This window comes from Coptis chinensis, chromosome 5, assembly GCF_015680905.1.
Source record: "Coptis chinensis isolate HL-2020 chromosome 5, ASM1568090v1, whole genome shotgun sequence".
NCBI lineage: Eukaryota > Viridiplantae > Streptophyta > Magnoliopsida > Ranunculales > Ranunculaceae > Coptis > Coptis chinensis.
In genome coordinates, this window is record NC_141460.1 from 80646981 (window position 1) to 80660643 (window position 13663).

At 35.6% G+C, this 13663-nt stretch overlaps 1 protein-coding gene across 5 annotated transcripts; it reads right to left on the minus strand.

Moving 5' to 3' along the window:
• Window positions 1–634: 634 nt before the first annotated feature.
• LOC147499218 (putative mannitol dehydrogenase) lies at window positions 635–13539 on the minus strand. Of its 5 annotated transcripts, XM_086561002.1 has the most exons (10): window positions 12733–13539; window positions 12521–12650; window positions 11326–11431; window positions 4375–4483; window positions 3581–3833; window positions 3194–3264; window positions 2843–3080; window positions 1801–1933; window positions 1066–1327; window positions 635–957 (listed from the first exon to the last, which is right to left on the minus strand). In XM_086561002.1, exons 4-7 carry the CDS (start codon window positions 4400–4402, stop codon window positions 2926–2928), a joined length of 507 nt encoding a protein of 168 aa, XP_086417128.1. In that variant the 5' UTR covers window positions 4403–4483; window positions 11326–11431; window positions 12521–12650; window positions 12733–13539; the 3' UTR covers window positions 635–957; window positions 1066–1327; window positions 1801–1933; window positions 2843–2925. The 5 variants fall into 5 exon arrangements, 4 of the variants coding, with proteins under 4 accessions (XP_086417128.1, XP_086417126.1, XP_086417127.1 ...); XM_086561000.1 differs by lacking the exon at window positions 4375–4483; XM_086561001.1 differs by having other exon boundaries at window positions 3581–4483; window positions 12733–13538.
• Window positions 13540–13663: the final 124 nt, after the last annotated feature.

A 13663-nucleotide genomic window follows, 5' to 3' on the forward strand; every position in this document is an offset into this window, starting at 1 on the left:
CCAAACAATGGCATCACAGTAAGGACACACCGATATTGTTTCTATAAAATCCAAAGGTTGGAAACAACGCCCTGAATTAAAATTAATATTAAAAACTATAACTAATAATATTAAAAATAAAATAATATTAAAAACTATAACTAATAATATAATTAATATAATACTAAGTTTCATGTTTTTTTAAATAAGTGTAATTGAATGCTAAGAATATAATTAATGACATTAGATATGTTTAGAGTATTAGTTGTGTAGAAGCAACTAATACTTTATGATATAACTATGCCAATACGATATTGCTACCTGAATTGTTGAGATATCACTCATCAATTTCCACTGTAGAAGCATTCTTCGGCCACAAAATTTGAGTCATAGTGCACGGTGAGATTTAGTAATATTTCTTTTTCTTTGTCAAAATGGGTGGTTTTTCTATGATTTTCACTGTGATCACAACATCTTTAGTCGGCATAATCGCCTCCATGCAGCAGTATCCAGTTTTTTATAATAACTTTATGCATCTGCCTCCAGAAGGAGAGGTGGAGAAGACGATAGAAATAAAAGTTATGACGGGGTCTGTTAATTTAAGGCCAATATATTAATAAACTATCTAATCCACACTTTCTCAAATAACTAATAGTTGAACAAACACGATTTTTATTTATTTTTAGATAAATAATAGGTCACATACTGTCGCAATGATACACTATCAAAAAAAGAAACTTATACATGGACTAAAGTACTACTACATGCATGTTCAATCACTGACAACCTGACTGTAAAACCGACTTGCTTGAAATGTTAGGTAGGTAACATGTAGCCAAATGCACAACAATGCTAGTCCTTGTACGTATCACTTGAGATATACCTTTGATTGAGAAATATCTTCTGCTCTACGAAGTAAAGTAGTGTTCAAAGCTACATTTGAGCCATGAGGACTTCAAAACATTTGATGTAATCAACCTGTAGAAGATTTCGAAGGTAAACAACTATGTGATAGAAAGAAACTAAATACATAATTAAAAAATGGAACTAAACAACAGAGTGATCATTGATAACTTTTATACTTACCATGATTTACAAACTCAGGAGGGCTGTTTGTGCTACCAAGCCCATAATGGGCTTCAAGGGTTCGATTAGATGTGCTCATAGAAGAAACACTTTTCTGAGACTGAATTGCACTGGTATTCATCTCACAGGTGCTTGTGCTCCAAATATCTTCTGATATGCTAGGTTTTTTCATTGTCCAAGCTTAAATTTTCAACCCTTTTGATAGCTTGTCAACGACGATAACTGGTGTTGCCTTAGTACAACATCCAAGACAACCTCTGTTCTGTTACAAATTAGTTTACCACATCAATAATTAATATCAGCAAATGAATACCAATAACTTGCAGTGGCAACAATCGACACTGATTATTCAAGAAAAAGTAACACTAAAAAATATCCCATAATCTAAAATAAAGGTATATTCACCTCCAAAATGAGCAAAAATCTATTGTTAAATTTTCATTTATTTACTAATTGTTTACTTCCCACCACCATCTACTTAAATTCATCCCTAATGGAAAACAACATAGTCCTCCTCTGTTTACTCCATTACTAAACCACGATAGACAAATTAACTCATCTCTTATGTTTGTAGTCTTGTACAAACGGTAGTCTTGTACAAAAGTGTTTGAGATGTCGAACGCATAAATGTGTCACAGACAAATTCTAATTATGTATACTGAGAAACTGATATTAATGCATGTAACTGAATAAACTGTAAGACAAACTTATGGACACAATTCAGAGTTATCAAACCTGGAAAGAAATAAGACCGCTCAAAGTCCTCCTTACTGCTTTCCATGACTTGGGCACAATCAACTACATAAGACCTATCTCTACCGGCAGCTCACGCACTCTATCTTGGACTTCAACATTTGATGCGGGTGACCTGAAAAAAGATGCCGCAATTCCAAGAAGTTCATAACTATACCATGCTAACGTAATCAACGCATTCTTGACCGACTCAAAGTCTTCATTAGTTGGTGAACTACTTGTTTGCTTCTTCCAATTATATTGGATTGTTTAAAATTTGAGGTGATGTGATCGGAAAGTAACAACATGGTGTGCTGACAAATGGTACATGAGAAGTATTAACAAAAGCTTCCGCACATGGATGATGCATCTATACTACTAAATAATTAGTTTCTACACTTGCAAAAGAAAGACAACAATATTTGCATACCAAGACGTCAAAGCCAACTTTGTACACAACTGAAGCATATCATCCAAAATCAAATTTGCATACTAACGTTTCCCAGACATGCATTATATTATCTACATGTAATGTATGGAAATGAGGTCATCATGATCAACTGTATGAGAGTACCGCTCGTGATGCACTAACACCATTTATCTTGTCCAAATGTGTAGTCGTATAAAAAATTGTAGGTATGTTATTCTCTTGGAGCGATACATTATTCATACTACATAGTAATTGAGTGTCATAAAGTTTATCACTAAAGTTATAGCCGATAGGTAAGAAGCAAAATAGTGATTATGTCTAAAGAAGTCTAGGTAGGTAAATCTCCCATCTTTTGTGTTTGAGGCGACGTTGTATTATGGTGCATTGGTTCTATTCTTTTGATATATGGATCCTGGCTATTCGAAGAATAGTGAATGTGGTATATATATATGCAAAATAACCATCCAAGATTTCTTCACAAAAGAACAATTGGAGAGTCTAATAATTAAGAGACAACGCAATTCAGCAATTCAGAGTCATAATATGAAGTTTGAAAAGAAGCATCTTAAGGTTTTCCAAACATAAATAAATCAGCGTAGTTGGAACAATTCTTACCTTATGTCAAGTAGTATTAAAGTAGCCATCCATTTGTCTACGAAGATTTGAGTGTGTTCGCCACATCAATGACAAATCAGTATCTAACATTGCCTTTGGCAAGTCGTTCCATAGCAGTGTTCACAGTCTATTGGAATGACCTCTATATATGTTGTTATATTGTGCTTTGCATCAAAATTTATCATCTCTTGTGTCTCTTGAATCCCACCAATGCCACTTCTAGCTATAAGCTTCCTCCCTACAAAACAACAAACACTATCATATAACTTTTAAACATCTAATTTTTAATTTGTTCTTTGAGCTCAAACAGTGTCCATAACAATTTGGCTAACACATTTAGCTTGCACTTACCATAAACAATGGGAAAACTGGTAGCTCCAAAGTTTTTCAGGAGCCCCAACCATAACCAACTTCCCATGATTCTTCAATAGACCGATCAAGGGCATTAGATGGTGAACAACAGAAACGGTGTCTATAATACCATCCAAGGTACCAATGGTGGCCTAATAATATACCAACAATATCGATCATCAGAGCATTATATGTAAGATCATCAATATAATGAAGTAATGAACAACAAAAATAATTAATTTATCATTTTTAATGACAGAGCAAATTAGGTCTCTTGTTTGGCAGTTTTGACTTGGGCGATGAGATCAACTAAGGCTTTTAATTTTGGTAGCCATATTTTTGGTGCACCCCTCTAGTTAGAACTTAGAATCATAAGCATTTGTTTACCTGCAATTGACCAAAAAGTCATCAGCACCAAGATGTTCAATTGCTTCTTGTTTCTTGCTCAGTGAAGTGCTGATCACTGTAACCTTAAGTCCAAAAGCCTTGGCAAATTTAACAGCAACATGACCCAACCCACCAAGCCCCACCACACCCAAATGCATGCCAGGCTTGCTAAGTCCAAAGTACTTCATTGGACTATAAACAACAATCCCAGCACACAACAACAATGGAGCTGCTCCATCCAAGGGAATGTTGTCTGGAAAGTTAATCAGAAAGTGTTCATCAACTACTACCATATCGGAATATCCACCATAAGTTCTAGTTCCATCGTGGTCAGGAGAATTGTAGGTAAGTATTATCTTGGTGTAGGAATTCTCTAAGTCCTAGGCGCAGCTATCATAGGAGCGGCAGGATCCAACCATGCACCCTACACCGGCTTTATCACCTATTTTACATTTTGTTACGTTGCTTCCAACTTTAGTCACTATACCAACAATCTCATGCCTACACCAAATAAATTTTTTATTATGATGTGTTGGTGGTGATTGTGACTTGTGAGTTGTGAGTGCTTCTCCGCTTCCAACCATATACCCTACACCGGCTTTATCACCTATTTTACATTTTGTTACGTTGCTTCTAACTTTAGTCACTATACCAACAATCTCATGCCTACACCAAATAAATTTTTTATTATGATGTGCTGGTGGTGATTGTGACTTGTGAGTTGTGAGTGCTTCTCTGCTTATATCGCGATCACTTGTGATTGTATATTGAAATCTTAGAAAATGTCGGATTACCCAGGGATAATAGGATATGCTGCCCCATTCATTCTTAATGGAGTGAAGGTCAGAATGACAAATTCCACAACACAATATCTTCAGGGTAATATCATTGTCCCCGTTAGCCCTAAAAAAAAGCAGGTGCAATTGTGCACGATGGCTACTTATAATTTCTTCACAAATAAACAATTGACTATAGAAAAGACGTCCGAGCATTCACATAACACATAACGCAAGGGCCAAAAAAGAAAATAATAGCGCATATAATATAATGAAAGAGATCGCGGTGCATGTCCTCTATTTTACTACAAAGGAATGTTGGTTCAAAGATTTTTTAATCCACCACTTTCCGCGTATTATAAGACATGTTACCATATGGTTATCGGGCAAGTAAAACACCCGAGATCTTATGCATTGTTTTTCGATTCTCTCGGCATTTCGTTAACCCATTTCTTTTGTAATATCCTATTCCAAAATAGTGGGAGACTATTAGTATTTTGAAATAGTGGGGATTGTTGGAATCTCTTGTGTATTTCTAAATACTAGTGTGTGTGTGTGCAAAAGTGGAGGAGATGAACAAATGGTATTCTCGCCCTTTTAGTGCATAGTAGATAGTCCACATTGGTTATCCACCACATCGGGTAGGGTTTGGGCTTGGGCTATGCTTTTGTGGGTAGTGGTTAGACCCGATAGCCTAAACTTGTTTTGCCTTTTTTCTTGAGCGGCAAGTTTTCAAGATGTTCTATTAGGAGTTGGTCTCTTTTCTCTAACCTCTATAAATGGGGCGTGAGTCCATAGAGAATAGACTTGATCGAAGCTTCGATTCGGAGAAGCTTCGGAGAAACTCAAAACTCAAACCCTTTTCTTCTTCTCTCTTCTTCCATCGGCCGCCCGAGGAGAGAGTTATATTCTTTGTTCTAGAGGGTAGCACGTTCTCGTGCAAAGTCGGTGTTAACCGTTAACCATTGAATCTGTGAGGAAAGGCATGCTTGTTGCCTTTACGCCATTGGAAGGCGAAATCTTTCCTTAGGGCGACGAATCCGCGCCTTGGTTATTCCCGCTTCTTCGCCGCCCTTGTTTCTTCATTGCTTTCGTTCGCGTTTACTTTAGTTTTCGCGTGTTCATACAACTATTCTAACAATGAATAGTTGTATGAACCAAAGAACCAAAGTGTAAACGTATGAACAAACGAGCAATAAAGAAACAAAGGGATAAGTAATCGGAATAACCAAGGCGCGATTAGGTCATCCCTTAAGGAAAGATTTCGCCTTCCAATGGTGCGTAAAGGCAACAAAGGGCGCCTTCCCTCACAGATTCAATGGTTTAATTAAGCAACGACTTTGCACTAGAACGTACTACCCTCTGTAACGAAGAATATAACTCTCTCTGGCGGCCGATGTGAAGAAGAGAAGAAGAAAAGGATCGGTTTTAGTTTTCGGCTTTCTCTCGAAGCCGAAGCTTCGATCAAGTCTTTTTCTATGGACTCACGATCTATTTTATAGAGGTTAGGATGAAGAGAGACCAACTCCTAATAACACCGAAAACTTGCGAAAAAGTCAAACAAGTTTGTGGTATCGTCAAACCACTACCCACAACAAGAAGCCAAGCCCAGCCCTAACCCCACCCGATGTGGTGGATAACCAATGGACTATCTACTATGCACTAAAGTGGAGAGAACACATATGGTTCATCTCCTCCACTTTGCACACTCACAAGTATTTCAAATACACTTAGAGATTCCAACAATCCCCCACTATTTCAAAATACTAATAGTCCCCCACTATTTTGGAATAGGATATTACAAAAGAAAAGGAAGAATTTAAATGCCGAGAGAATCGAAAAAAATGCATAAGATAATGGTGCTTTTCGGGCTTGAACTACCATCGTGGTAACATGTCTTATAATACGTGAAAGTGGTGGGATTAAAAATCTTTGAACCAACATTCCTCAGTAAAATAGAGGACATGCACCCACATCGCTTTTTCATTATATGCCCGTTTCATGGTTTTGGCTTCGCCCCTTCTCCTCCCGTGTTATGTGAATACTCTAAATATTTGCTGAATACTCATAAGAACCGACCCAGTTCTACATTCACGTAGGTGGATATCCATCAAGTGTACATAGCGAAAAAATACACTATCTCATAAAAATAATGGACTATGGATTCCATTAAGAGTAAAATAACTCATCCTTTTCTCATTGCTATTCAAGTTATACAAAGTATACAATAATGCTATCTAGTCATAGGGTGGGGCGTCAAAAAGAAGACAATAGCATACCAGGCGGCGAGGTGACTTGTTTTTCCCTTTGAACCTACTTCATGGGATCTCCAATCACATAGGTGGGGTTCGTCGCCGTCAATAAGCCCTCTATCTAAGGCAAAAGTCCCATCCCCTCGACGATAACCACTTGCCTCCAAAGAAGTGGTGCGGTTAGACATGTGGCCAAACTAAGTCCAACCTAACATAATCTCTAGCAACCGCTTGATTAAGTTATATCTCAACTTACATGTATTCTTTTCCCATTTGCACATAAGTTAACATGTCTTAGCTATTGAATGAGACGGATTTGAAAGCATATATACACATCGAGGTTTTAGAGCCAATGGGAAGATTTGCCAAGAGGTTGCTAACCCACTCAAAGATCATCACATGCCTTTTCTAAAGGCGATTAGCTTGGATGATATCCAAGACACTCAATTTCCACCAAAGGTAAACACATAAACATTCTTTGGATCCAGTTTATAACATATTACCCTTCTAACAATGATGGAAATCTACTAAATATCGATCCATAATCAATGGCTCTGCTATAATACTTGGATAATCGACAATATACATCAAAGTTCCTTATAAGGACACAATGGGTTATCACCGGTAGATGCCATTAATGTAGGCAATGTCATGTCTCACATACATTATCCATCAAGTACAATTGGCTACCAATGATATTGACTTATTTAGTATGAGAAAACACAATGAGATTATTTTTCATAAGATGGATATTTGCCACAAAAGGTGTTAACACATGCTTACTATCATAATATCCATACTTTTCAATGAAAAATATTTCTACTAAGTGCTATAACAATATAATGAGACCAACATGAGTTTTAATTCCTATATTCACGGTCATTCAATTCAGAAGTGCGAAATTCCCTATACCATCCGGGCGGTTTAAAGGTGCATTTTGGCCTTCAACCATATTCAAACGTCAACATCTTGACAACCGAATATAGCGATTCTGAAAATGAGTTTAACAACATAATAAACTATCATTTTCAATGACGGTTTATGATGTGTTTTCAATAGAATTTCTCTGCCTCATACACATTCTCAATGCTAGCACTCATGATATTAAATCATCTAAACAAAGAGAGATTAACACATATGTCTTGCTTTGCTCTAAAAAGAAAGTACACATTTTTTTTATCAACAACGGTGCTTTGACATCCATATGACACTAATATGTTGTTGAATTGCTCATGCCATTTATAGGCGGCCAATCAACTCATACAAAGATTTAACTAAATTGTATATCTTCACTCATCACCGGTACTACTTGGTATTGTAGTTCCGACAACTACTCAACTAGAGTCTTTAGAATTCGTAGAAGAAATTCTAGTTATATGAGCAAGGTTTCAAAATAGTATAAATCTTGTTGTCTCGATTGAAACCCCTTGGCTATTATTATTAGCATTGTATTTTGCAATACAACTATCACGCTTTTAGTTTTCTTTTGAAGATCCAATTCAACCTATAGATCCCCCAATAAATCAAGAGTCCGGTTTAGAGGAGTTGTATCCTTCAAAAAGGACACTTCTCATGCGCAACAACTTCCTTATAGGTTAATGAATCTTCCTCAAGAAACATATAAACATCATCACCGTGAATGGTGGAAATACTCATTGATAGTCTTCCAAATTTCTTGTGCGAGAAATAATGGGATTATCTTATGTAGTTCATTATGCCAATTTCTCATAAAGCACAACCTCAAATAAAATTAGCATATAAGACATTCAATAATAGTGTGGTATCTACAAAATTGTTATCACTCATGACAACTGAAAACAAACATCACTATTATGAGTTTCACCAATGAACATCTACTAGATAATTCTAGATCTCAAAAAGACTTCTTTTAGATTCATTCACAATAGTCTTGGCAAGACACCCCCCACATTTTGAAGCATTTTTGGATAGGCCCAAGACCTTTCCATACTTTGTAGTTCAGTGTCTTTCCAATTATCTTGTGAGATGAACTATGGTAAAACAGTATTATGCATATGGATCACCACCCCCCACAGTTCAATGGTTACTCAACCTTACATGCAAAACACATTATACCGCTACAAACACTAAAAGAAACAACAACAATAAAACGCACTCTTATGACAAGAATATACTTTACTCAAGTTTATGATTCTGGATCATATTAAACATAGTCATATTATGTTCATGTTATCTATATGAAAGGAAATCCACAAAAGATTCTAATGAATCTTAAAGAATTGAAGAATCAGATGAAAAGGGTTTTACCCGAGATAATATCATTATCATCCTTCTTTTCATCATTCAACATTCCAACTATCATAAGGAGACAATCCACGCACTTGTACATCACCTTAGCTATTTATCCATAGTCATAGGAGGATAATGCCTAATAAGACAATCCACAAGCGTTACATCTCCTTGTCTAAAATAGTCACTGGAGGATATTGTCTAAGAAGACAATCCATAACCTTACATCTCCTTGACTAAATTAGGTTTAGGAGGATATGATTGTTTCCCATATTGTTTCCTCTCGTAGACAACGATACTCATTACTTAATAATATATGACATGGTTAAACTTCATATCAATGTTAAATAATGCATTCATGCCAAACATGGTAAATATCATATCATAGGTTCAGGAAAAGTAAACTTTAACTATACCCCTCACAACAAAAAGTATACGATATTTAAGCAAATCTAGCCACTGAATATGCAAAACAACTGAGGACTTCACCTCCTCTTTTTACATGAGCTCAAGCAAGATAGGATACCCTATTAACAAGACCTCAAGTACTACCACAACATCTAATGGCTCAACCCATTAATGTCTTCAACTAGCAAAAATTACTAATAAACTATCATAAAGTTCAAAGCAAACCCACGATGATTAATATCCAAAATTAGCATGCTACACAACTTTAACATATGCTATATTAGATATAAGCTACAAGTTACTTCATCTAACATGTATTTTCACAACAAGATAATTATAACCATCGCCTAACAACACGCTCAACTAATAAAGGTAAGCAATTATGCATTGAATACATTATAATTACTATCCAAGATTTGAGTGTGGTTGATATTAACTATCTTAAGGTCTCTCTTAGACCATCTATATACATCTACATATGTACAAAGAAAATTAATATCAAACTACTTCTAGTCAAATCAATTAATTCCTCAGTGATAAACACGTATAATTTGTTGACTAGGTTATTAAAGAAATTTAAGCTTAGGGATTTTCCTCCTAAGAAAACTAGCATGCAACTCAAGGCAAGAATATCACCATATAATCAAACCAAAAGAATTGTAATGAGTGAAAGAATATGATACCTAACCGATTGAAAAATCGGATTACCATATTTTCCTCTTTCTAGAAAAAACAGTTCAAAAGAACTGTAATTCTGAACCAGCTCAGGACGAATTGGGTATCAAGCCTTATACCACTGGAAATCTCTTTGAATCAGCTATCCAACACAAGAAGCGGATTGCAAAACCGAGCTCGAGCTGAAAGTTATAGCAGTTTTCGTAACGAGTGGACGCAAATGTCAAAAAAGACGAACTTTGACGTTTTTCTTGATAGAAATCTCATATTTGACTCCCACAAACGTAGGAGAAAAGTCTACAACCATATAGGGTTTGATAAACCACAAAAGATCAATAAATATTCAATCTTTAATTGGTTTCCTATCAAAAACGAAATTATTAGAAAAATTTCTAAAGTCATAACCCAATAACACAAACAATAACTCAAAGTAAAAGACTTATCTTTTGATTGTCGATTAAAAGCACTCTCCTTTGTTCTACTAAAAAATCTTTCCTTAAGATTGTTAGAATAGTTGTATGAACACAAAGAACCAAAGTAGAGAAACGAAGAAACGATAACAATAAAAGAAACAAGGACAAGAGTAACCGGAATAACCAAAGCGCTGGATTAGGGTCAGCCCTTAAGGAAAGATTTCGCCCTTCCAATGGTGCGAAAAGGCAACAAAGGGCGCCTTCCTCACAGATTCAATGGTTAACGACTGACTGACTTTGCACTAAAACGCACTACCCTCTAGAAACGAAGAATATAACTCTTTTTCTCGGGGCCGACGAAGAAGAAAGAAGAAAAGGACTGGTTTTAGTTTTCTGTTTCTCTCGAGTTGAGTTTACGATCAAGTCTCTTTTCTCTATGGACTCACAAATTCTATTTATAGAGGTTAGGAGGAAGAGAGACCAACTCCTAATAACAACACTAAAACTTGCTACTCAAGAAAAAAGTCAAAACAAGTTTAGGGTATTGTCAAACCACTACCCACAACAAGAAGCCCAAGCCCAGTGCCCCTAACCCTACCCGATGTGGTGGATAACCAATGTGGGACTATCTACTATGCACTAAAGTGGAGAGAACACATATGGTTCATCTCCTCCACTTTGCACACACTCACAAGTATTTCGAAATACACTTAGAGATTCCAACAATTGTCCAAGTTAAATTTCCAATTTTGGGTATCCTATTTTTTCGTAATCCCCCTAGTGACATGGATAGCCTCAGAGAGCCAGAATTGTCATCCCCCTAGTAGCTTGCTAATGAACAATGATTAAAGCAAAGCAACTACTCATGCCATAACATATTTTGTCAAAAAAAAAATTATAATGAAGATGACCAAAACAAATATAAACGCTAAATTCATAGGAATGAAATGTACCTACAAAGAGTCCACCATGAAGGGGTTGAACAATACCACAGAGTCCTCTATTGTTAACTTTTAACTTCCTCATCATGAATTTGCATATAAGCCCAAACCCTTTTTCCTTCTCATCAAAAGAAATCATCACAACACAAACACAAATATAACTCATCAGTAGTACTTCGGGGGAAAAAAAAAAAAAAAAAAAAAAAAAACAATTTTAAGATAGGGCCAATGGTATTCATTTAACATTGACCATATTTATTCAAAGTATGTGATTCTAACTAAATATACACATTTAGGAAAAAACTGGAAGAAGAAGAGAAATATTTTATTAATTGGAGAATGTTAAATCAATGATTGTGGCTTGTGTAGAAATCCTAAAAAGATGGAGGTACCCATTCATAATCGCTAATCACCGTGAGATTGAAGCCATACAAAGCCATGGATTCACATGTCCAAATGAAAATAGGATCATTTGCTTATATTCACCTACAAGGCTATAATAAAGGCTGATGGCTAAGTATAATCTTCTACCAAGTAACTAAGTAGACAAAACTAAAAATCATTCTTTTCCAAAAATATAGTTCTCAGTTCTCTCCACTTGCTATACCAAAATCTTTTTCCATTTTCACAATTTAATCAACCTGCAATTTTCAAATTTCTTTTTCATTATTAACTATTTTTAAAAAAAATTACTATCATCGTCGTTGTATTTGCGTGTCAACTTGAATACCCTCAATGAGAATCCTCAGTTCGTCCCTGGGCACAACCCTATGCGTTTTTTTTATTTATATTGGCAATAGTGTTTAGCAAAGCATCACATTTGGTGTTTCTTGTGTTTCTAGTCTCTACATCATAAAAATATGGCACATGTGCACTGTTTCTGATGTAATGTAATCAAAATGTTAAATTTTGTAAAAAGGGCCCCTTTATAAAAATAGAATATTTTTTCGTTAAAAATAAAAATAAAAGGAATAGATTCTTCAAAGATATGTCAAGATCCCAAAGATAGGTTCCAATTTATATTCATAATTCATTAAATTCGTTATTAATCAAAATTAGGATATATATATATTTTTTCCTTCTGCGATGTGTTTCACAAAATTGACTATACGTGCTTGTTGTAATGCTCATATATCTGACCTTTCAATTTGGATATTAATATTTGGGGAAAAAATGCATAAAATCCATTGCAAGCGAATAGAATTACCTCAAAATTTACTAAGAAAAACTGGAACTGCTTCCAAGGTCTCCCTAATACCAGTGACTATAATGTCATCTGGGGAAGAGAGAGCAGTGGTCACCTCTTTGGGAGAATGACCTATCGTCTTCTGCACAACCTGATAGACATCTAACATTAAACACTACAAATATGAAAAGTATGAAAAGAAAAGAGAACGTGAAGGTCTAACTTTAACTCACATCATGATCAGTGAGGACCTCAAAGATGAGACTGCCATCATCAAGCTTGATGTTGTTCTTCCCTTAAATTGGAACACCTTTACACCAGTCACGAATCACTGCAAAATTCACTTAGAAACATTCAAATGGTGTATACTCATCCTACAAGAAATTAAAGCAAATGCTATAGCAATAACTCAGAACTACACAATCATCGATTATCAACCAAAACAGATAAAGCATAAAGAAAAACGAGGTATACTCTTAAATCTTAATACTCCAAGTCTCCAAGTTTGGATACTATATACAGTTACAGTTCATGGGAAAAAAGAAGTAAACACGACAAACCAGGACACTGCAACCTTGCAGAAGAACAGGGGCCTCCCAGAGTATTTGTAAGGCCACAACCCCAATCCAGTCACTTTCGTAAAAAGCCAAGGAGGACTAAGTAGTTTCAGAGATGCCTCGCCAGTGATGACACGACAAATGATACCACCATAGACTTACAACTGAACTGGTTGAACAGTAAGGTTCCTAAGATATTTTGTTGTCTTTTCATTTAAATTTGTCAACATCAACACCATTATAGCTTTACAATAATCTAAGTGTCATGAAATATGCATTCATGCTTTCGCCAAAGAAAGAAACTTTCATCTCCGTGTCTTCTTCAATCACCTAGTTCTTAAAAAAGTGGGAGATTGATCGAGTCAGAGGCATAAAGGGGGTGTATGATAGTCGTCTTTTCAGATTGGATATTCGGTTTCGGAGAAGACGAACAGAGGGAAGAGATGGAGTAAACCCAAAAGAAATATAGTTTCGGTGTGGTTTAGTGTTTTGTTCACTTCCATTTTTAACCCTATTGGGGAGGTGATTAAAAATAAATAATAAATTAAGGAGAAAATAACAAATTTAGGGAGGTATAACTAATATATAGAGTTGCCTTTTTTTGGGG

Excerpts from the sequence above, each read along its gene's own strand:
- LOC147499218 (XM_086561000.1), bottom strand. The coding sequence starts at position 11,401 with ATGATGAGGAAGTTAAAAGTTAACAATAGAGGACTCTGTGGTATTGTT. Across the intron at positions 3,834-11,325 it reads TCATGGTGGACTCTTTGTAG|ACAACATTCCCTTGGATGGA; the intron begins GTACATTTCATT and ends TTAACTTTCCAG. Across the intron at positions 3,081-3,193 it reads CAGTTTTCCCATTGTTTATG|GGAGGAAGCTTATAGCTAGA; the intron begins GTAAGTGCAAGC and ends GTTGTTTTGTAG.